The sequence below is a fragment of the Eutrigla gurnardus genome (assembly GCF_963514095.1).
Source record: "Eutrigla gurnardus genome assembly, chromosome: 4".
In the NCBI taxonomy this organism is placed as follows: domain Eukaryota; kingdom Metazoa; phylum Chordata; class Actinopteri; order Perciformes; family Triglidae; genus Eutrigla; species Eutrigla gurnardus.
In genome coordinates, this window is record NC_139918.1 from 2,145,324 (window position 1) to 2,167,052 (window position 21,729).

The window sequence follows — 21,729 nt, forward strand, 5'->3', positions numbered from 1 at the left end:
TCAAAATGGCCAGAAAAAGAGAACTTTCTTCTCAAACTCCACAGTCTATTATTGTTCTGAGAAATGAAGGCTATTCCATCCGAGAAATTACCAAGAAACTGAAGATTTCCTACAATGGTGTGTACTACTCCCTTCAGAGAAGAGCACAAAGGGGCTCCAACCAGAATAGAAAGAGGACAAGTACATTAGAGACTCTAGTCTGAGAAATAGACGCCTCACAGGTCCTCAACTGGCAGCTTCATTAAATGGTGCAAAACTACAACATCCACAGTGAAGAGGCGACTCCGGGATGCTGGCCTTCTAGGCAGAGTGACAAAGAAAAAGCCATATCTGAGACTGGACAATAAAAGGAAAAGATTAAGATGGGCAAAAGAACACAGACATTGGGGAGAGGAAGATTGAAAAAAAGTTTTATGGACACACAGATCTAAGTTTGAGCTGTTTGGATCACACAGTTTTGTAAGAGGCAGAACACGTGAAATGATGCTGGAGGAGTGCCTGACGCCAGCTGTCATAGTATAGTGGAGGTTATGTGATGTCTGGGGCTGCTTTGGTGCTGGTAAAGTGGGGGATTTGTACAAGGTAAAAGGGATTTTGAATGGACAGCGCTTGATTGGAGACAATTTCCTCCTACAACAGGACAATGACCCAAAGCACACCTCCAAACTATGCAAGAACTATTGATGGAAGAAGCAGTCAGCTGGCAGCCTGTCTGTAATGGAGTGGCCAGCGCAGTCACCAGATCTCAACCCTATTGAGCTGTTGTGGGAGCAGCTTGACCGTATAGTATGTAAGAAGTGTCCATCAAGCCAATCCAACTTGTGGGAGGTGCTTCAGGAAGCGTGGGGTAATCATTTTCAGATTACCTCAACAAATTCCCAGCTAGAATGCCAAAGGTCAGCAAGGCTGTAATTGCTGCAAATGGAACATTCTTTGACGAAAGCAGAGTTTGAAGGACAAAATTATTATTTAAAATAAAAATAATTATTTCTAACCTTGTCAATGTCTTGTGTTATGAACATGGGTCATATGTGTTTATGGGATGTGTGTTCGTGTGGCTCATCCTCCCTAACACGGGGAGGTGGTGCTCCTGTTTGTCTCTCTCTCTCTCCATGTGACTCTGCAGATGCTGATTGGACAGGAGCTGTTCAGGCCATCTTTAAAAGGAGGCCTGCTGGAGATGTCGCCCTCTCTGCATTTTCCTGACTACCAGTCCCACCATGTTGTCTGGCAGTGTGCCTTGTTAGAGGATTATTGTGTACAGTTTAATTCCTTGTTAGGGTACTATTGTGAAGAGTTTCATTCCTCGTTTAATAACTGAACAAACATATACATATACACACACACACACACACACACACACTGTCTCGTTGCTAGTTGACTTTATACGTTATTGTGTTATCGCGTCAAATTAATGTCTCTGAACGTCAGGGTTGTACGTTAACTTTTTCAGCACATAGCACTACTGCTACAGAGCCTGACAGTTTTTTAGCACAGGACCAGAGAGTTGTAGCACACCCTAAAAATGCAGAAGAAGCATCTTTATTACACTTTAACTCATTTTTACATAACAGGCGTTAAAACACTGCCAGTCTAAAGACTGTCTGCTGGCCTCTGGGAAGTGGCCAGCCATTTTTCCGCAACCTTAGGCGGGTCAAAGTCATGGACGTCGGAACTATTTTCTGAGAGGGGGGGCGGGATTTTTGTTGGGAGGGTCAGGGGAGAGACGCACACAATGATTAACTGGATAAACGGTCCGTGTACGTTGCGGCCATCCGACTTTCGTTTTGAAGTCAACAATCTTCGTTTCTCGTTTTTCGCTTCAAAATAAAAGAACGAAAAACGGAAAAATGACTTGTATCCCGTTATTCGTTTTCAAAAACGGAAAACGAGAAACGGAAAACGACTCGTTAACTGATATTAGATATTGTGTTTATGAATGGGATTCGGGGATGAAATAACAGTGCCATTTTTCATTCCAGATGTTAGCGTACGTCTTTTTTACCTGGAAGGCGCTGTGTTATGCCGCGAAATTACCTGAAAGCCTACTTTGAGACATTTAGAGGGAGCTGTTAAACACTGTTCATAAATGCTCTGACAGCGTCTGACGCTCGCCTTTTGAAGTAAACCTACTGTTTTAAACACGCACCAAAAGCGTCATGACGCGGACATAAAAGCGGAGCCTCTGCGCCGCCACCACTCAGCTGTTGATCCTCGGTGTGACTGCTGGGGTCTGCACTCTGACCGACCGGGAGCCGGTCCGTGACTCGGTGTCCAACTCACAACAACAGCTAACAACAGCGATTAATTAACATAGTGTAGAGTTATGATTAGCGTAATGCGTAAGTCTCAGCCAGGTTTTCAACCTGCGCAAGGCTGAGAAAGAGCGCTCGGATACTGATGGGGGGCGGATGGGAGGGCATCCCCCGCACCCCTAGTTCCGACGTCTATGGTCGTAGTACCATCGTTCTACACAGAGTTTTTTTTGTGGCTAAATCTGCCCATAGCACCCCGTGCTACAGGGCAGATTAATTCTTAGCACAGGCATGTTTTGGTGTAGCACGTGCGATATATGTCGCACTGTACAGCCCTGCTGAACGTTAGATGGCAGGACTGATGACATTTACTGCCTTGCTCCATCATTACGTTGCTGTTTTATTATTAGTCGCTTGCTTAATGATAACTTGACAGACTTTACTGTTTAATGCTTACATTTTGTTGAAACGGGAGCTTTACTGATTTTAGAAATCTCCCATAAAGCCCGGGGTGTTGGTCTTTAAGATGCTTAGCCAACTTTGTTGTGGTACTCGACTTCGTCACCACCATCATTGTTAGCATATCGGCTTGTTCGTTTTCATCATGTATGCTAAATACTTCCAAACAGCACTTTTGCTATGTTGATTTTCTACTGAAACTGGTAGCGAGGGCCGTCCAGCGTTCATGGGTTCAGCTACTAGTGAGAGACGGAGCTGTAGCGGTCCTGCTGGGGGAAGTTACACCTCAACTGGGGGAGGCGGTGACAGCACTGCAATTAAGAACTTCCACCATGCTGTCCGTGACCTCTGCATTGTCATTGAGAACTCTGTGGTGTCCACAAGGAATCTGGGTGTAAAAATGGAATGACCAGCCTGGACGCCCCACAGTCTGATCTGGGTTGTTGTCATCTTGTGCTTAGACTATTCCAACCTGCTCCTGGCTAAATGTGGCCGCATGTAGCTCTTACTTTAATTGGCAATGATACGTTGTGGTTTCTTTGTTTCTTTCTTTCGACAAATGTACTTATTGTAAGTCGCTTTGGACAAAAGCGTCTGCTAAATGACCTAAATGTAAATGTACCATCCCACCTCTGGAGCTCACCCAAATTGCAACAGCATGGTCGGTCTTCAACATACCCAAGTTCTCCCATACCACCCTTTCCTTTGCACCCTGCACTGGCTCCCAATGGCTGCTAAGAGGGTAAGGTATGAGAGACCACATGAAGAGGTGAGCGGGAGGTCACCATGTAAGAGTGTCACATTTAATTGGTGGAAGTTGATGAGGGGAGGACAGGAAAGGAAGAGGAGAGAGCAAAAAAGCAGGAGGCAAAAGGGGAGGAGGTGAATGGGTTAGGGTGTCAGCAGAGGAGAAGAGTGTTGAAAAAAGAAGTGGACAGAGAAAAGGGTAAAAATGGAAAGAGGAGTAAAAGGGGTAGATATGAGAGGAGAAATAGAAAGGAGGAGAACAAAGAAAGGAAAAGGAGGGTGGAAGAAGGCCAACAGAGAGGGCAGATTGGCATTAATCTTGGTTGACAGACATTTTCCCAAGTTGGAGAGGGGCGGTCAAAGGTAAAAAATACGGCTACAAACACAGACACACAAAAAAAGAAGAGCGAAGCATGCGTTGGAGGGATATGGGTGCTAGAGCCAGAATCAACCTTATTTCTGGAGATACTTTAAATTTTCCCATGCTCCCTGGCTTTATGCTGTATAGATTAGGTGTAGTTATATAAATATCTATTTTTCATTTATAAAGAAGCATTTTATGGAAGTAATTTATTCCCTCAATCTGGGAAAGATGAACCGGTGCAGGCGAGTTGTGTTTTAGATGTTTTATTGTTTTTTTCAATGCTCTACTTCCCTCTATATGGCCATGCATCTACTCACTTTCCCACCATGTGTTGTTGATGTGTGCCTGCAACCTTTTGTATATACCCTGTGTGTACAACACATGAATGAATAATCAGATACCACAGACACAAATTGTGTCTTGGTATCTGTGTGTTCTAGACTCGGCCCTAGTTTTCCGGATGGAACAAAGCCAGCAGTTGCACAAACTCAATTGTTTTGCAAACCTCAACCAAATGGTTGGTTGTCCACTTACGCCTGTTTGGTAACATCCTGGCTCCAAACAAGCCCACTTGCACTGAGGTGGGTGAAGTGGTGCAGATGAGTTTCTGTTTATTGAGAATATGTCAACTAGACAGGCCTGGGAAGAGGAAGACTTGCTAGCTGGCCCTAACCTTTTTTGGGGGGGGATTTTACAATTTTTGTATATATTTCCTCATTAAATACACACTTCTGGTCATTTTTTCGGCCAGAAATCAACTGTATAGGTGAGCATTTTAGCACGATTTCAGAAATAATCTCCGTCCATACCACATGCCTGAAAACACATGTCACATGACACGTGTCCACAATGTTGCCCCCAGGATATTCTAGCAGGAAAGCAACAGAAACACACTACTGCCTCTGCAGAACCAAAATTTTGAAAGTTTGGCCATCAGGGGTAACAAGTGTTAACCTCTCTGCAGAACTAATGGCAACTGAAACTCAGGAACCGGAGAAAGTGGAGCAACATTCTTGCTACGCCAAGCAACACACCTCCACCTTACAAATAAATGCAAGCCTTGTACAAGCAGTTATACAAGTCATCCTGCTGACACTGGACAGTAAGTTGCCAACAATAAATGGCAACTTACAAATAATGTCAATAAAGAGCCAATTAATGAAATCAATGTCATGCTAGCTTGTGATGAACAATGAAATATAGCTGCTAATGTTACTCCATAACCACCACAGTATCTGCAACCTGGTAGCGCAGGAGGGATTTTATTGTCATTTATTCATAAAAACACTGAAGACAATGTCGCTAATCTGTCAGTAACAATTCCACCCGAAGCACACCTGTTGGTAAAGAGGATCCAGGGTTTTCAATTTGAAGCACAGAACCAAAGCAGCCTGTTACAAATGCAACGTAGTTCTTTGAATGCATATGTACTGGCATATCATCTGTATTTCAGTCAGAGTAGGCCAGTCTCACGAGCACAGGCAGACAGGAATACACGTTAAAACCAAGTACCCTATACACATTGAATCACTAGGCATTCTTTAAGCTGATGATATAAATAACATATGGGAGAAATTCATGCCAACATATGTTTATGAAACATGTCAGTCAAAATATAATCAACCATTCACACCTGATCACAGGCAGAGAATGGCAGGCTAATGTGAAGCAAAGAGCGGAGGGGTGATCCTCACGAAGTGTAGAACGGTCATCATATGGCTGGGGAGATGGGAGTTTTTTGGGGAGTTCATGAATTGAATTCATGACTCATGAATGAAATAAAATAAAGGATATATATTTATGCGTCAATATTTCCATAAGAAATCCATCTTTTAGATGAGGAGTATAAAAAGATCAGGAGAAGGTGGCAGGGTAGTGTATTCACGTCAGCAGGACAATATATAACAGCTTGGGACTTTAATTGGGGGGTTTAGCTCAGGAGGTAGAGCAGGTTGACTCCGCTGTCGGTGTGTGAATGTGTGTGTGAATGGGTGAATGTCAGTCATTCGTGTAAAGGGCTTTGGATAAAAGCGCTATATAAATGAGGACCATTTAATTGTACAGCTCGGGACAGGGCATCAGGCACGATGTTATGGAGACCCTTCCGATACTGGACTTTAAACTGGAACTGCTGGAGCCGCAGGATCCAGCGGGTCAGACGGGAGGAGGTCTTAGGACAATTGAAGGCCCAGGTCAAGGCTGCATGGTCCGTGTATATGGTAAACTCTGGCCCCTCAAGGTAGTGCCTCCACTTCTCCACAGCCCACACGACTGCAAGGCACTCCTTTTCGGAGGTGGAGTAATTGCATTCTGCACCACACAACCCCCTAGATGCATAGGTCAATGAATTTATGGTACCAGCCCACAAGACCTAAAAAACGCTGCAGAGTCTTGATGTTGGTGGGCGTTGGGTAAGATGTTACAGCCAGGGTTTTCTCTGGATCCACCTGGATGCCCTTGTCCGAAACCACATGGCCCAAGAACTTCAGCTCTCGACTGAAAAAGGCACACTTTTTTAGGTTGAGCGTCAGTCCAGCCTCATGTAGCTTCCTCATGACAGCATGCAGATCCCGGAGATGTTGTTCAGGCGTGGGTGAAATGACTATGACATCATCGATGTACACACAGCAGATCTTCTCTCACAGCTCGCCCAGGACCCTCTCTATTAGCCGCTGGAAAGTGGCACCGGCATTCTTGAGCCCAAAAGGCATACACCTGAACTGGTATAGGCCCATGGGTGTAATCACAGCCGTCTTGGCCTTACTGTCTTCGGCCATGGCCACCTGCCAATATCCAGAATTCAGGTCAAGGGTGCTGAAGATTGCTGCACCATGCATGGACTCAAGCAGCTCGTGGATCAGCGGCATGGGGTAAGCATCTGGGTGTGTTTTGGCGTTCAGGCGCCGGTAGTCAACACAGAACCGAATTGAGCCATTAGGTTTCTTAACTAAGACCACTGGAGCACCCCAGGCAGATTGCAACGGCTCAATGATGCCATCCCTGTGCTCCACATGGTCTGAAATTATCTGACGCCTGAAGGGTGACACCCTGTATGCCTTGCACCGGACCAGCACTTCGTCAGTGGTGAAGATCTCATGCTCTGCCACTGTGGTCTTGCCAAGCCTCCCAGAGCACACCATTGGCCAGACCTGGAACAATGCCCTGACCTCTGGTGGATGGTCAGAGAAAGGAGGCATCCCTTCCAGTAAGGGGAATGGGAGCAAGGGGCCTGCAGATGGAACCGCCACATAAAGACCAGTGCTGGAATGGGTCAGCTGTTCTGGTGGCTCTGTCCTTTCCATCTGGTGAGGGAGGAAAGAGTGGAAAATGTAGCCCCTGGGTCCCTTCACCCCGTAGGTTTGGTCCCCCATGTTGATGATGGTAGCCGTCTTGCGGAGAAAATCCAGACCAAGGATGATAGGGAACGCCAGGTTTTCATCAGCCATGATGTAGGTTTCCAGCGACCAAATCATTTCATGCCAACAGTACAGCAACTGGATCTTCCCCACGGCACCATACGTCTTCCCATCAGCAAGGGCAAAGCTTTGGTTGTCACATGGCTTCAGCTGTTCCTGGTCACGAGCAAGCTCCCGCCAGAGACTCTGCCGCATGAGCGAGTAGGTGCAGCCAGTGTCAAACACGGCCTGACACTGCTTTCCCCTAACGCCTTACTGGGACATGGAGGAGTACCACTGGAGACTTCCATCCCTGCTGTACTATGGTCACCCCCGCTGGCTTCTTGTCTCCTTTAAAGGTCCCCTTTTCCTGGATCTTCTTTACTCCCCTTTCCTTGGCCTTCTGTTGGTCTACTTTGCCCCAGTATTCCTTGGAGGAAGTGCAGTCCTTCTCCACCAGGGATCCAATCTGAACCAGCTGTTCCACGGTTGTGACGGTGCCCCGGAGACAGCCAGCTATCCGAGGGTTACAGTTATTGAGAATCTTGCGCACCAACTCTGTCTCTGTGATGTCCGGTTTCCACCTCAGACAAAGAGCACGATAGTCATAGGCCAGTTGTGCACATGGTGTTTCGCCACAGTCCACCAGCTACGCGCTGGTCCTTTAAGGGTGTTGGACAGTGCGCCTATCAGCTCTGCATCAGACAATGGACGTACTGCAAAAAAGGTTTCACAGAAATCTACAAAATTCAGAACGTCTGCTACTTCCCTGGACCCACTGAATGAAGGAAACTCCATCTGTATAGCCGGCTTGGAGCAAACCACTGATGGTCTGGCAGTAGCTCGGCTGTATGACGCACCCAAAGGAGTTGTAAGACTGGGGCTTAGGCTGAAGGGCGGTGTAGGTGGCTGAAGAAGTGCGCCAGTGAATGGGGTCTGAAGCTGGGCATCTACCACCCTAGGAGCTGGTTGTCTAGGGATGCGCTCTTGAGTATGAGAAATGGAAGGCTGAACCGCACTGGTAGAACTCGTTGCCAGTTAAGGAGTGGGCATGTTGGAAAGATGAGGAGGAATGATGCCACTGGTAGGCAGGCTCACGCCCGGCACTTCTGTGCTAAGAGATGCAGGTGTTTGTCTGAAAAGCACTGGAAGAGGTGTGGACCAAAGGAACACCCTGTGAGGTTGAAGCAGGAGTGGAGCGACTATGAGGGGGATGGAGAATAGCCGTAGTGTGTGGCAGAGGCCGTGGGAAAGTAACAAGGCTGGTGCGCTTCAGCCGTTCGATCTCTGCTTTCCACTTGTCATCACGTCTCTGTAAACACTCCACTAGTTTCTCCTCAAATTTGTTAAGCGTGGATACCATGCATTGCTCAATTGTCCCGACACTTCTGTCCACATAACTCCTTAAGCCTGCTTCTCTATTCAAAGCACTATTGACAGAGTCTCTAAAGTCTGTCTCAAGAGTATTCAGTCTATCCATGACTGAACCTAAGTCAGTGGTAATGGATGTGAGAGCAGGAAGTGTAAGGTAAGAGGTATCTCCCTCCTCTCCAATGCTTGGTTCATTCTCCTCTGTGTCAGATATGTACAGTGAACTAATTAGCGAGGTTACTTCACCAACAGGGTTTCTCCTCGTGACCCGTGCATCTCCCATTGGCTCATGTTGCTGTTCACTAGGCCCATATCCTGACGTAGGGGTAGAAGCCCTGGTGCCATGCTCAGATGTTTCCTCCTGGGATTCATCCAGCTCACTTAGTGGTATATCACTTGTTTCAGCCATGCTTGTCCTTTTTTCTTTTAGTAGTAGTGCTTGATGTGATGCCAAACAGTGCAGTATAAAACAGAACTTGTTTAGTGAAAGTGTTCAGCAAGATATGATCATCAGCTATGACAAACAATAATCACAGCAATAGTAATAATACACCAACATCAAAAATGAACTAAAGTTTCATTCCCCGTACGGGCCACCATCTGTAACAATCAGCCCCTTAACTGTCTTTTTAAGAGGTTGTGCTACTAAAACGCACAAGGGGTTCTTTTGAATGAAACCAGGTAAGCTTTAAATAATATAATAAACGTCCAATGTCTTCTCCGCTAACCAGTCATAAATGCATATGTAAGGCAATTGATAATGCACACAGCAACCAAACAGTCGTTTGAAAAATAATCGTTTGATACAGCTCTAGTCTTAATACTACTGACATTACTGTATCTGTAAACACAATATTCTTTTAGGTTATAGCCCTATGACAATGTGAACTGCATTAAGCTACGTGTCATATACAGTGCAGTACTGTATTATAGTGTATTTTAATTTAACAGTGATTTGAAATAAAACTCAGTAAATAGTGGAGGTGCCTGTTTTGCCACATAATATTCATATAAAACAAATGTATCTTCATCAGAAATTCAGACAAAGAAAACAGAATCATCCACTAGATTTGACAAAGCCGGGTCGTCTTTTCAGATAAATAAAAATTACACCATCAAATGCATCCATTTTTGGTTACTGGTGTTCACTTCCTGCAGGAGGACCTCCAATTCACCGGTACCAACATATATTTCTGTACTTTTCGATACTTTTTCAAATAAAAAGATAATGCAAAAAATGTCATTACTGACTTTATTTTAATACAAATAATAAATAAACATAATCTATTTTTAAATAGATATAAATAAACCAGCTCTATTTTTTTCTTCCAGAGCTACTTTTGTTAAGAGTGAATGGGGATGGCGCTTGCTTTTAGCACTGAATGTGGCTTTTTTTCCTGAGTAAATGACCTGTCGTTCCCTGAGCTCAGTGTGCAGGTCTGGGTGCTTGTCCTTTAGGTGTTTGGCTAGTCGGAGGTGTTTCTGCCGTTAGCCATGCTTGTTTTTAAACACCGTTTACACAGTTGTGCATCGGCGTTAACTGCCTCGCCTTGCTCATTTGTTTTTAAGCTAAAGTACTGCCATATCGCACTTCACGCCCCTGGTTTGTCCACAAGTTGCGGCGTGATGACGGTTGCAGCAGCCATTCTCCTCTCCGTGCTCCTCTCTCTCTCTCTCTCTCTCTCTCTCTCTCTCTCTCTCTCTCTCTCTCTCTCGCTTGCTAGCTGTTTCCTCCGGCTTGCTTGTTTTTTCTTTTTATCTCCCAAAGCTGCGGCTCGCTCCTCATCCTCTCAGCTGTAGTTACAACGCGGTGACTTCACGTGGCGAGTTCGCCGCGCTGCCAGCGTGCCAGCGGGCGCTGCCAGCGGGCGCTACCAGCGGGCGCTGCCAGCGGGCGCTGCCAGCGGGCGCTGCAAGTACCGGTCCCGTCCAAATGCAATATAGTACCGTTTTAAATGCCTCAGTACCCCGGTACCAAATTAGTACCGGTATACCGTGCAACCCTAGAAGGACGTTTACCTGCTAATTAGGATTAACAGGCACAAGCCCTTGATTGATAAGGACAGTGTGATTCATCATTATAAGGTATGAGGTTTAAGAACAAATCATGAATCTGACAGACTTTTCTTAGGACATTTCTTAAGAAAAAAATTAAGAAAAAACTAGAGAGGAAGGAAGATATGGTGAATGACAACCATTGTCCCTCTATATATTGAACCATATAACTTTTTGAACACACTACCTCTGTATGAGACAGTGCCTTTCCTGACTCCTCACTCCTCCTCCGCAGCTCCGAGAACAAGAAGACCAACTGGACCACTCTCCCCACCACTGAAACACCTCCTGGAAGAAAATATATACTGGTCATAAAAAACAACCCAATCTACCATATCGTTTCCAGGTATAACATAAAATTGCTGGCAGGAAACTCTACTAACTGTCCCTTGACGTAAGGTTAAAATGGCCCTATGTGTTTCACATAAAGTCACATTACATGAGGGCTCACTCACACTAGAATCCATACCATGCCCGAGCACAAACTGGACTTTGGGGGGTCACAGTTTGTTTGACTAGTGTGAGTCCTCCCAGGGCTGTAGTGGAGGCTAAATGCAGATGAACACCGTTTACGCACCTCTGAGTGTGGTTTACACACCTGTAAATGAGTTTATTCACCTTTACGTTTACATGCCGTTTACGTCTTCCTAAATACATGTTCCCGCTGAACGTTCAGATAAACATAGTGATGTTTTTGTAAAATTCATCTATGGACGCAGTGCTCGCCAATACAAACATGACCAAAAGGACCATGACAAAATGATGTTACTGCTTCCACAATTTCTTGGATAATAGTTATCCATAGATGAATTTCACAAAAACATCACCATGTTTATCTGAACCTTCAACAATGTTTCCAATGAGCCAGTCATCATCATAGATACAGGCAATGTATTTTCCTGGCTGGAAAATGTAGTCTTGTGGCTGATCTGACTGCGAGTGTTCTCCCTCCGGGTTCTGTATCCAAGTGTTCTGAATCTGATCGTTGTCCTGCATCGACATCTGTGAATATTGTATCCTGTGATATTCATTTCATCTGTTGGGAAATTGGTATAAAGCAATGATGCGATCGTGTTCCACTGAACGTTTTGGCCGAGGCGTAACATCTCTACAATTTGTACGTTTCCTCGTGTTTTTTAATATTTTCTGCACTACCAAAGAAGAATGTAATGTTCTTAATGTTTTCTTTTGCCCATTGAAACATCTCCATTGGTGTCAGAATGTGGTTTGCATCAGTGGCCTGCAGACTTGCTCATGCTGCAAGTCGCTTGTCAAAGGCGGGTCTCTTTCATCGGGGATAAGGGGTTAACTTGTGATTTTCAGGAAATGAATGGCCAGCAGTCTAAATATTTAATTGTTTGCCATCACTGAGCATAATACTAAGTTATTTCCACTATTTTCATGCTTTATCATCACTAAATTCTCACTGATCTACATTCCAGACTTCTGGAAAAAAAAAAGTCCAAAATGGTGCATTTTGACGAATGAAATTCATATTAAGGAGCTTCATAGTCAAAGGTTTTATTTCATTAAAAGAAAGAACAAATATGTAACTTTATCTGGTATAAATCCCATTAGGATCATCAAGTGCCCACGTGGTCATTTGGGGGTCCAAATATGGGGTTCCAAAAGAGTCACCTCTGCCCGGGAGGGTTTTTGGACCCCCATAAAACCCCCACCAGTGGTACCATACCCTTCCAATTCATTTTGGCAAGAGCAAAGGTCCCAAATACAACAAATAATCCTGTTTAGAATAAATATGATCATTCATCGTGGTGCTAGGAGCACCCAAAAAGTGAAATATAATTTTGTCCGTCAAAAAAGAAATTGGACTTTGGTGACCCACCTCTCACCCAAACAGTAAGGAATTTTAATTCTGTGGAATTGTGAAGTAGACATTACAATGAACTAACAGAGCAATTCTCAGCCTTCTATCACTATTAGAACAGAAGTTATGGGCCTCCAAAAATGCCAACAAAAGAAATGCGAAATTCCAATGTGTCAAATGCTGGGAACTTTTTATTCCTTAGTTATTAGCTTGCTACGACCCTGTTTTGAAAGAGCTTATCAACCGACCAGAAGGGTCAGTGAAATACCGTCACCAGATTCAAGATGAGATTATTTACATCCTGTCTCAACGTGTGAAAGCTGACATGATTAAGGAAATAAACAAAGCCCCGTTTTATTCCATTATCATGGACACAACGCAAGATGTGTCAAAGATAGACCAGCTGAGCCAGGTGTACCGTTACATAACTGTTGTTAAGAATGACATAGATATTGCAACAGATATACTGATCAATGAAGTGTTTTTGGGCTTTGAAGCGACTGTGGGCTCATCAGTGTCAGAGCTTGAAAGCCAAATCCTGGGCTCTATAGAGAAAAATGGAATCGATCTGTCAAAATGCCGCAGACAGGGCTATGATGGGGCCGCGTTATGTTCATTGCGCTGCTCATAACCTCAACCTTGCTCTCAACGATTGTTAAAAATGTTCCTGGAGTGAAGCAGTTCTATGACACTGTAGAGAACCTGTACAACTTTTTTGGTCACAGTATCAAACGATGGGCGCTCCTCAGTGAGTTGATGACGCCAGAGAGCAGAACTGTCACATTAAAACGCCTCTGTCCCACTCGCTGGTCATCTCGACATGATGCGCTTTTTGCGTTAAGGCACAGGTATGGAGACATTATAAAAGCCCTCATCAAAATATCCCTGACCAGTAACAAAAAAAAGGAGTGTAGTGAAGCAAGTGCACTCAAGAATGCCATAAGCAAATTTTCTTTCATATTTTTGGTCAACATGCAAACCAAGATTCTTGAGTATATAAACGCTGCTTCACAGCTACTGCAAGCTAAGGACGCGGATATTCTGAAAGCATCTACTCTTCTGCAAAACGCCATCAGTGTGTTGATGAAGTTTAGGGAGCAATTTGATGAGTCTAAGTCTGCCACTCTTGCTCTAGCTAAAACATGGGGAAGTCAAACGCAGTTTGAAGCAACCAGGGCCAGAAAACTGAAGCGTCACTTTGATGAACTTTCTGAAGACAGCCGCCTCACTGACGCAGAGAGCAACTTTCGTGTGAACGTTTTCAATGCCTGTCTGGATATTATCATCCAGCAACTGTCCCAAAGATTCACCAGCTTAAATGGAACTGTGAATATGTTTGAGGCAATTCAGCCCAACACACTGCTGCAAGCAGGAGATGAGGAGTTACACCAAGCTGCCCGGCGGCTTAGTAAGCACTACAGTAGGGACATCGCCCCCAGCTTCCCTGGCCAGCTGCTTTGTTTTAGAACCACTTTCAGGGACCAGATAACAAAGCAGAAGTCTGTTGCGGATCTGGTAAAAATGCTCCCTGTCAACCACCCAGCAGTAACTTCTACATTCAGTGACGTTTGCACCGCCCTGCTTTTATTTTTGACTCTTCCCCGTGGCAACCTCTGAGCGCTCATTCTCCAAACTAAAACTCATTCAAAACCACTTGAGGAGCACAGTGGGACAGGATAGACTGAGTGGACTTGCCATGTTGTCCATAGAGAATGAGAGAGCAAAGAAAATGGACATACAGAGCATCGTGGACGAGTTTGCGGAGCGCAAAGCTCATCGTATGCCCTTCAAATAGTGATGAGTAGGCTTCATATTGAAATTGTATTTGTGAACATGTGGGCCGCTGTGCCAGTTTTACTAAACTTTATAGCTGCTGATACAGGCTCTGAGTTGAAATAGTTAAAGTGGGTGTCAAAATGATGCGGTCGCTATCCCTGGTGCTGAACTGCTTTTTTTTTCGTAATTTGTGCTGTTTTATTATTAGTGTTCAAGAAGCCTAATGTTTTTGTTGTTCTCTTGGTTTGTTATACTTCATGTCCGCTTGATGGACTTCTAAATGACATAGTCGCTCTCCGTGGTGCCGAAGCTTATAAGCCCCGCTGTTGCAGGCATGTGTATGTTTTAAAATGATGTTCATGAGCTTTATTATTTGGGTTTAGAGGGCCTGGTCATTTGCCCCGCCCCCGGCCCGGCTCTGATTCGTTCCGCTAGTGCCAGTGGCTACAGTCATCGAGACACGGACAGGTACGCAAGCGGCACTCATGAAGTCATGATTGTGTGTTTGTACTCACGTGAACTACAGGTCTTGATCATTTTTTTTGCTTTTTGCCTGAGAAAAAGAGTCGCCGGATGAAACACATCAGGAAAGATGGCGTCAGATTTGTGCGTGGTGACATCCATTGTGTGAGACGAGAGATGGAGTTCATACTAGTGTTGCTTTCGTTAACGAAAATTATGATGAAATATCATCGTCAACGAACCTTTATCACGTGAGGAAAACGAGATGAGACGCAACAAAAATGCTGGTCATGTGATGATAACGATAATTAAATATATAATGCAATATTGTAGACGAATAAAAACGAGACTTAATGTGGTTTACAAAATAAAAACTATGCTAAAATGTCTCTTCATTTTCGTTGACCAAAACGAGGCGAGACGAAATGTTGTAACGTTGTTTCGTCTCGTTAGGTCGCGTTATTATTAGGGCCGGGACTTTAACACAAACATTAACGCGTTAAAAAAATTTACGCATTTTAATCACACTTATTTTTGCACCGCGGAACGTTTCTCACTGGATGAGTTTCAGGCGGACCGATTACGCCTGGTTCACACCGGCCGCGGAAGCGCCGCAAATAGGCGCGTAGCGGAGCCAGCTTCCTTTCGGCGCCCGCTTCCTTTCGGCGCCCTGGTTAAGTGATAGTGTAGTTCACACCAGACGCGGAGCGCCGCGAATAGGCGCGGCCGTCCCGCGCCGTGAAGCGATCGTTTCGGTTCTGCTATATTTTTTTGCGCATGCCAGCGATTGTGTCAATTCTGGAAGGAAATCACACAAACAAACACGAGACAATCCGGTCAATTTTCAAAATAAAAGCAATTTTCAAAATAAAATACCGCGATTGACAAATACAATATTTGTGTATCTAAACTCGCACTGGGAAACAGGAAGAGAAAATACATTTAATAAATGTGAAGTGTAGATAAACAAATTTGTGTATTTCAACTGTATATCTACGCTACTACTGTCTACTACCATACACACTCTCTCTCTCTGTCTGTCTGTGTGTGTGTGTCTCTCTCTCTCTCTCTCTCTGAACGGATAAATAAAAAGTGTACAAACTTCTTGGCAAAAAAATATAGCAGACGCCGAAACAAACACCGTCTGGTGTGAACTACAGTATCGCTTAACGAGGGCGGCGAAAGGAAGCGGGCTCCGCTACACGCCTATTCGCGGCGCTTCCGCGGCCGGTGTGAACCAGGCGTTATCGGTCCGCCTGAAACTCATCCAGTGAGAAACGTTCCGCGGCGCAAAAATGAGTGCGATTAAAATGCGTAAATTTTTTTTATGCGTTAATCTTTGTGTAATTAATTCACCTTAATTAACGCGTTAAAGTCCCGGCCCTAATATATTAGGGATGCAAATTATCGAGTAATTAATTAATCGATAGTTGTTTCATCTCATCAATCGATGATCGATTAATTGATAAGCGGCAATTCCTCTGAATAGGTTTTATCTACTGTATACGCAACATAAAATGCTATCTTCCTTATGATATAAAGAAAAATGCAAATCATATTTTGAATAATTTCATTTTAATGCATCAATTTGGTGAATTTTGAGATCCAAAATCTGACATCAATTACAGTGCTGAGCCTTTAAACTATTAGTTTATTATAACTATTATTATTAATATAAGTGGGTGAATATTCCTCAGCCTTCCGTGGTGTTTTGGTTTTGACTGAGCGACAGCTGCTGTCAATGAATGTGAATGTGTTCTAGCGGAATGTGGTCAGGACAGGCGATGCGATGAGGGCGGGGACGGAGAGAAAATAACTAACTTTCTGCGATGCAAGTGAAGCGAGTACCAAGCACGGAACTAATCGGAATGTAGAATAGAGATGATTGACAGTTGAAGTATACAGAGAGTTCCACAGAGAGTTGCCGCTTGAACTAGCCGGCGGCGGCAGTGAATTTGTTTTCCAGCAAGTAGAATTCAGCGAGAAAGTGAGCGGGGCTATACACGCCGTCAAACTCAGCCCCCCAGCTGAGGGAGGGTTGGCACGGGGGACGCCTTGCCATGGCGACGGGGTAAAACAGAACAGACCAGCCGTGAGGATTTCCCCTTACAATAAGCGCTGCTGCCCTCCTGTTTAGGCCGATCATTAGATGCCGCTAGTTAAGTCCATTTGCCTTGACGACGAGACTATGGCGGCCTAAATTAGACTATGTCAGTGCGCCATAGTCTCGTCAATGTGTGGGAAACACTGCTGTCATTGTCCCGCTTCTTGTTTGTCTTGTTGTTGTCATCGTCAGAGCCCTGCTTCGCTTGCGTTACCGCATGTGCGTCAAGTACGTCTCGCGTCAAGCGCGCCCTCACGTGGACTGGCGGGGAATTACGGGTTCAAAACGCAATTAATTGCAATTAATTTATTTTAATCGAGTAATTTTTATCGACAATCGATAATCGATTAATTGTTTGCATCCCTAATATATATATATATATATATATACATACCCTATCACAGTACCATGCTGGAATTCACTGAGCTCCTGAGAGCGACCCATTCTTTCACGTTTGTAGAAATAATCTGCATGCCTAGGTGCTGGGTGATGGGTGAGTGAATACTTTTGGCAATATAGTGTATATGTGGCGGGGTGGCGGGGCGCTCCCTTAGAGATACACGGGAGGAGCTCGGAGTAGAGGCGCTGCTCCTCCACATCGAGAGGAGCCAGTTGAGGTGGCTCGGGCATCTGTATCGGATGCCCCCTGGACGCCTCCCTCGGGAGGTGTTCCAGGCATGCCCCACCGGGAGGAGACCCCGAGGAAGACCCAGGACACGCTGGAGCTAGGGCGTAGGAAACGGGGGGGACGGAGGGGACGTGTCCCCCCCAATTTTCGAGACAGGCGCATTTGTCCCACCCAAAAATTATACCGCAAAATATCTGATTTTTAAATATTTTACTCACTTGCTTTTATTTTGAAAGCGCAACACAGCGTCTTGTCACTGGCCCCATCTATGGCGTTGTATGCCTAATGCCCCCGAACGCCTTCGAATCCCTGCCTAGAAGGCTAAGTTGGGGGCATAAAGCCTGATTTCCACCAGGGATGTAAGCGCCGCGGAACGGCTGATCGCTGCCACTCTAATCGCGTGATCTCGCGTCACGTGAATACGGCTGTCTCGCAAGACAGCGCTACGCTGCTGCATCCCCTCAACGGCTCAGACTGTTTGAAATGCGGGTGTCTGCAGCTAGCGACAGGTTAGAGCCGTTAAGATGAAAAGACAGCAGCAGCGCAGTTTAAACGATTTCTTTCTCCAGGGAAAGAAAAAAAAGAAAGGAAATGTGAGTTGGTCATAATTTTATCCAGGAGGATAATTATATTTTCAGACTAACGTATCAGAACTACACAGTAATTTATATTTATCAGTTCATTACATCCATTCTAATGTTGTTTTCGTTTACCTTCACACACCAATTAGTTAGTGGAAGTATCACATACTCGAGAGTAAAAACAAGTTGGTGTATGTTAAAATTTTTGATGCTGTTTTTCCCTTTAACCATAGCCTGTGTTCATTGAGGCATAAGATACAACTAAGAAAAGAAAAGGTATTCAGAAAATACTAATTCAAATTTAGATCAATATTCTTCCCATGTTATTTATCAGTCTACAAAACTGTATGATAAGGCCTGCAATTAAAGAATTAATTTGATATGTATCAGTTCAATGCTGCAATTCAAAATGTGTTTTCCTTTACAAATGTATATTTTTAGAAGAATAAAATACATTTGTGAATGTTTTGCAGTGTAGTTCATTTATGACATATTTCTCTTCGAACTATTAATGGATCAGTCAGGTTTCCGATATGTGTCCCCTCCAATGTTAAACTCGTTCCTACGCCCCTGCGCTGGAGTGACTATGTTACCCGGCTGGCCTGGGAACGCCTTGGGGTCCTCCCGGAGGAGCTGGGGGAAGTGTCCGGGGAGAGGGAAGTCTGGGCGTCCCTGCTCAGGCAGCTGCCCCCGTGACCCGGTCCCGGATAAGCGGAAGAAAATGGATGGATGGATGGATGGATGATTAAAATGTTTAATCGATTGACAGCCCTAATTTTGATATATTTTGTTGGTCAGTCTGTCTACTTGACTGAAACCCATTTTGCTGCAATAAAAATGAGATAAGTGAGGTGAACTGTGTATGACAGATTGACTATATAGGATCTCAGGTGGCAGCAACCACTTCAGGGTTTCGGGTCAGCACACAGGTAAGTGCAGAATGAAGGACAGAGCCAGCAATAAAGTTCAACTTTTTATGAATCCGAGTGGGGGTGTGTGTGTGGTTTGGCTCAAAGGACGCACACACTGGGACAGTTCAGCCGATACCTGCTCTGAGCTGAGCATTACGTATGTGGTGCGTTCAAGGACCTCAGCAGTGTAGGAATTCACATGCACAACAATTATCAACAAACTTAAAGGAATAATGCTCAGAGGGACGACCTTTTGTACAGCCACCCCCAAATTTGGTGTGCAAATTTGACACTGCTAGAGCACTTCGCTAGATCTTGGTAACATCCTGGGGCAGAGCAGGTAGCTTTATGAGTCGTACCACTGGGCGGGTATAGGTCCGGTCCTTGACTTGGACGACCGCGGTTCTTACCCGACCATCAGCTCCAGGTATGACGGTTTTCACTGTTCCTACTTGCCAGAAAACTCTTGGAGTTTGCTGGTCAACGATGAGAACCACAGTTCCAACAGTAATGTCGTCCTTCTCGGTCTGCCATTTCTGCCGTGCTTGTAAGGTGGGTAGGAAGTGCCTTATGAAGTGCTTCCAGAAATGGTCAGACAGGACTTGAGTGTATCTCCATCTCTTGCGACTGAGCAGTTCCGATTCTGGGTAGACCACTTGTGGCAGAGAACTGTCTGGCCGCCCCATCAACAAGGAGTTGGGTGTGACAGGATCCGGGTCTGCGATGTCTGTGGAGACGTAACCCAAAGGCCTGGAGTTGAGGATACTCTCTACCTCCAACAAGACGGTCCTCAGCACCTCCTCCGACAGTTTGGGCTCCCAATGTGCTGCGCAGGGCTGCCTTCACGGATCGCACCTCTCGTTCCCAAGACCCGCCAAAGTGGGGAGCGTTGGAGGGGTTGAAGCGGAACCGGATCTGTTCTGTTGCCAGTTGTTCTTGGAGGTTTGGTTCCATGAAATTGAACGCTTCATGCAGTTCCTTACTTCCGCCCTTAAAGTTGGTGCCTACTTTTATGAGCATAGGGCCGAAGCAGTCCATCCCGGTTGAGTAGAAGGCAGGTCGGAAGAGCCTCAGACTCGAGGGAGCAGATCTGCCATTCTTGGGACTGCTGGTTGCCCTCTCCACTTCTTACACTCAGGACAGTGGTGTTGAAATTTCCTCACTGCTTCTCTACCTCTCAGAATCCAGTACTTCCTGCGGAGCTCCGCAAAGACACGTTCAGCTCCAGGATGATGCAGCTGCGCGTCACAGTGCTGGATTAGGAGCTTTGTGACTGGGTGAGAGGGGTCCAGAAGAACCGGATGCAGAACTTCAGAGCTTAGGCTATCACACCTACAGAGTCTACCTCCCACTCTGATCAAGTCGGAAGACTCGTCGTACTCAGGAGCGAGGGTAAGTAGTCGGCTGCTGGATGAGATGGCCTTCCCGGCTTTCAGTAGTGCAAACTCTCCTTGGAAGCTCTCCATCTGAGCATGTCTCAGCAGGGCCAGCTCTGCCTTCTGAAAGTCATCAGCAGTAGGATGGCCGGTGGTAGCGGCCGCCCCGTGCAGCGACTGCGTGGTGGCTTTCAGGAGTTCCTGGTAAGTGTTGAACTGGTGTATGTCGGGTATTGCTGAACTGGTTGACCCTGTCAACAGGCCGCAGAACACTGTCTTCCTCAGCTCCTCTACTCCCTCTGCAGGTTCTCCCGCCGGTGCCTTTGGCCAGTGGTTAGCCTGCAGGTGAAGAAACGGTGGCCCTCGGCTCCAGCGATTCTCTCCAGCCAGCTGAGCCAGTGTCTTCCCTCTTGTGATGTCGTCGGTGGGGTTTGTTCCAGAGTCGACATAGCGCCAGGATGCTGGGTCAGACAGCTCTTGTATTTCTGTGACTCTGGTTCCCACGAACACTTTATACCGGCATGAGTCCGAATGGAGCCAGTTGAGCACAGTAGTCGAGTCTGTCCAATACACCACCTCCTGGATGTCAAGAGTGAGCTCCTTCTTCAAGACCGAAGCCAACTGTGCTCCTGTTAGAGCTCCGCACAGTTCCAGCCTGGGGATTGAGAGTTGCTTCTTGGGCGCCACTCTTGACCTCGCAGCCAAGAAGGCCACACAGACTTGGCCTTCACCTCTGTCGGTGCGCAGATAAGCTACGGACCCATATGCACGCTCGGAAGCATCACAGAACACATGAATGCTCCGAATGCTGCTGCTGCAGTCCAAACTTGGGTCGGTGTAGCATCTTGGCAGGGTTATGTGCGACAGCTGGGACAGTTCACTTTCCCACAGATGCCAGGCTTGGAGCAGGTCTTCTGGTAGGTGGGGGTCGTCCCATCCCTGTTTCTTGTTCCAGAGGTGTTGCACGATGACCTTGGCTCTGGTAGTGTATGGGATAAGGAACCCAAGCAGGTCATACTGCTGGGCAAGCAGCCGATAGATGTTCCGCATAGTCGGCTCTGGACTTTCGCTCTGGTGACGCTTGTACCGCAGTGTGTCGGACTTGCACTGCCATACAAGTCCTAGAGTGCGTTCCTGAGGATCGGCTGATTCTTGGGAGAACCAGAGTACACTGCTCTCTGACCGGGACTCCACAAGTAAGTGGCCGATGACTGTAGGGACATTACTAGCCCATTGTCGCAGTTCGAATCCACCTTCCATGAGAAGAGACTGCAGGCGGTCCACCAACTTTTTAGCTTGCATTTCCGAGGGGAGACTCTGCAAACAGTTGTCAACGTAGAAATTACGTTCCACGGACAGAAGCGCATCCTCTTCCGGCTCGGTGTGCTTCTGGACATGGGACTGAAGTGCAAAGACA

General features: G+C 45.8%; 1 protein-coding gene across 2 annotated transcripts in view; it reads right to left on the reverse strand.

Moving 5' to 3' along the window:
* Positions 1–21,729, reverse strand: part of LOC311012784 (ADAMTS-like protein 2) — a 233,954-nt gene that overhangs the window by 187,339 nt on the left and 24,886 nt on the right. For both annotated transcript variants that reach the window (XM_084008431.1, XM_084008430.1), the window contains exon 2: positions 10,834–10,934. In XM_084008431.1, the coding sequence (XP_083864557.1) occupies positions 10,834–10,934 (101 nt within the window). The remainder of the gene's footprint in view (positions 1–10,833; positions 10,935–21,729) is intronic.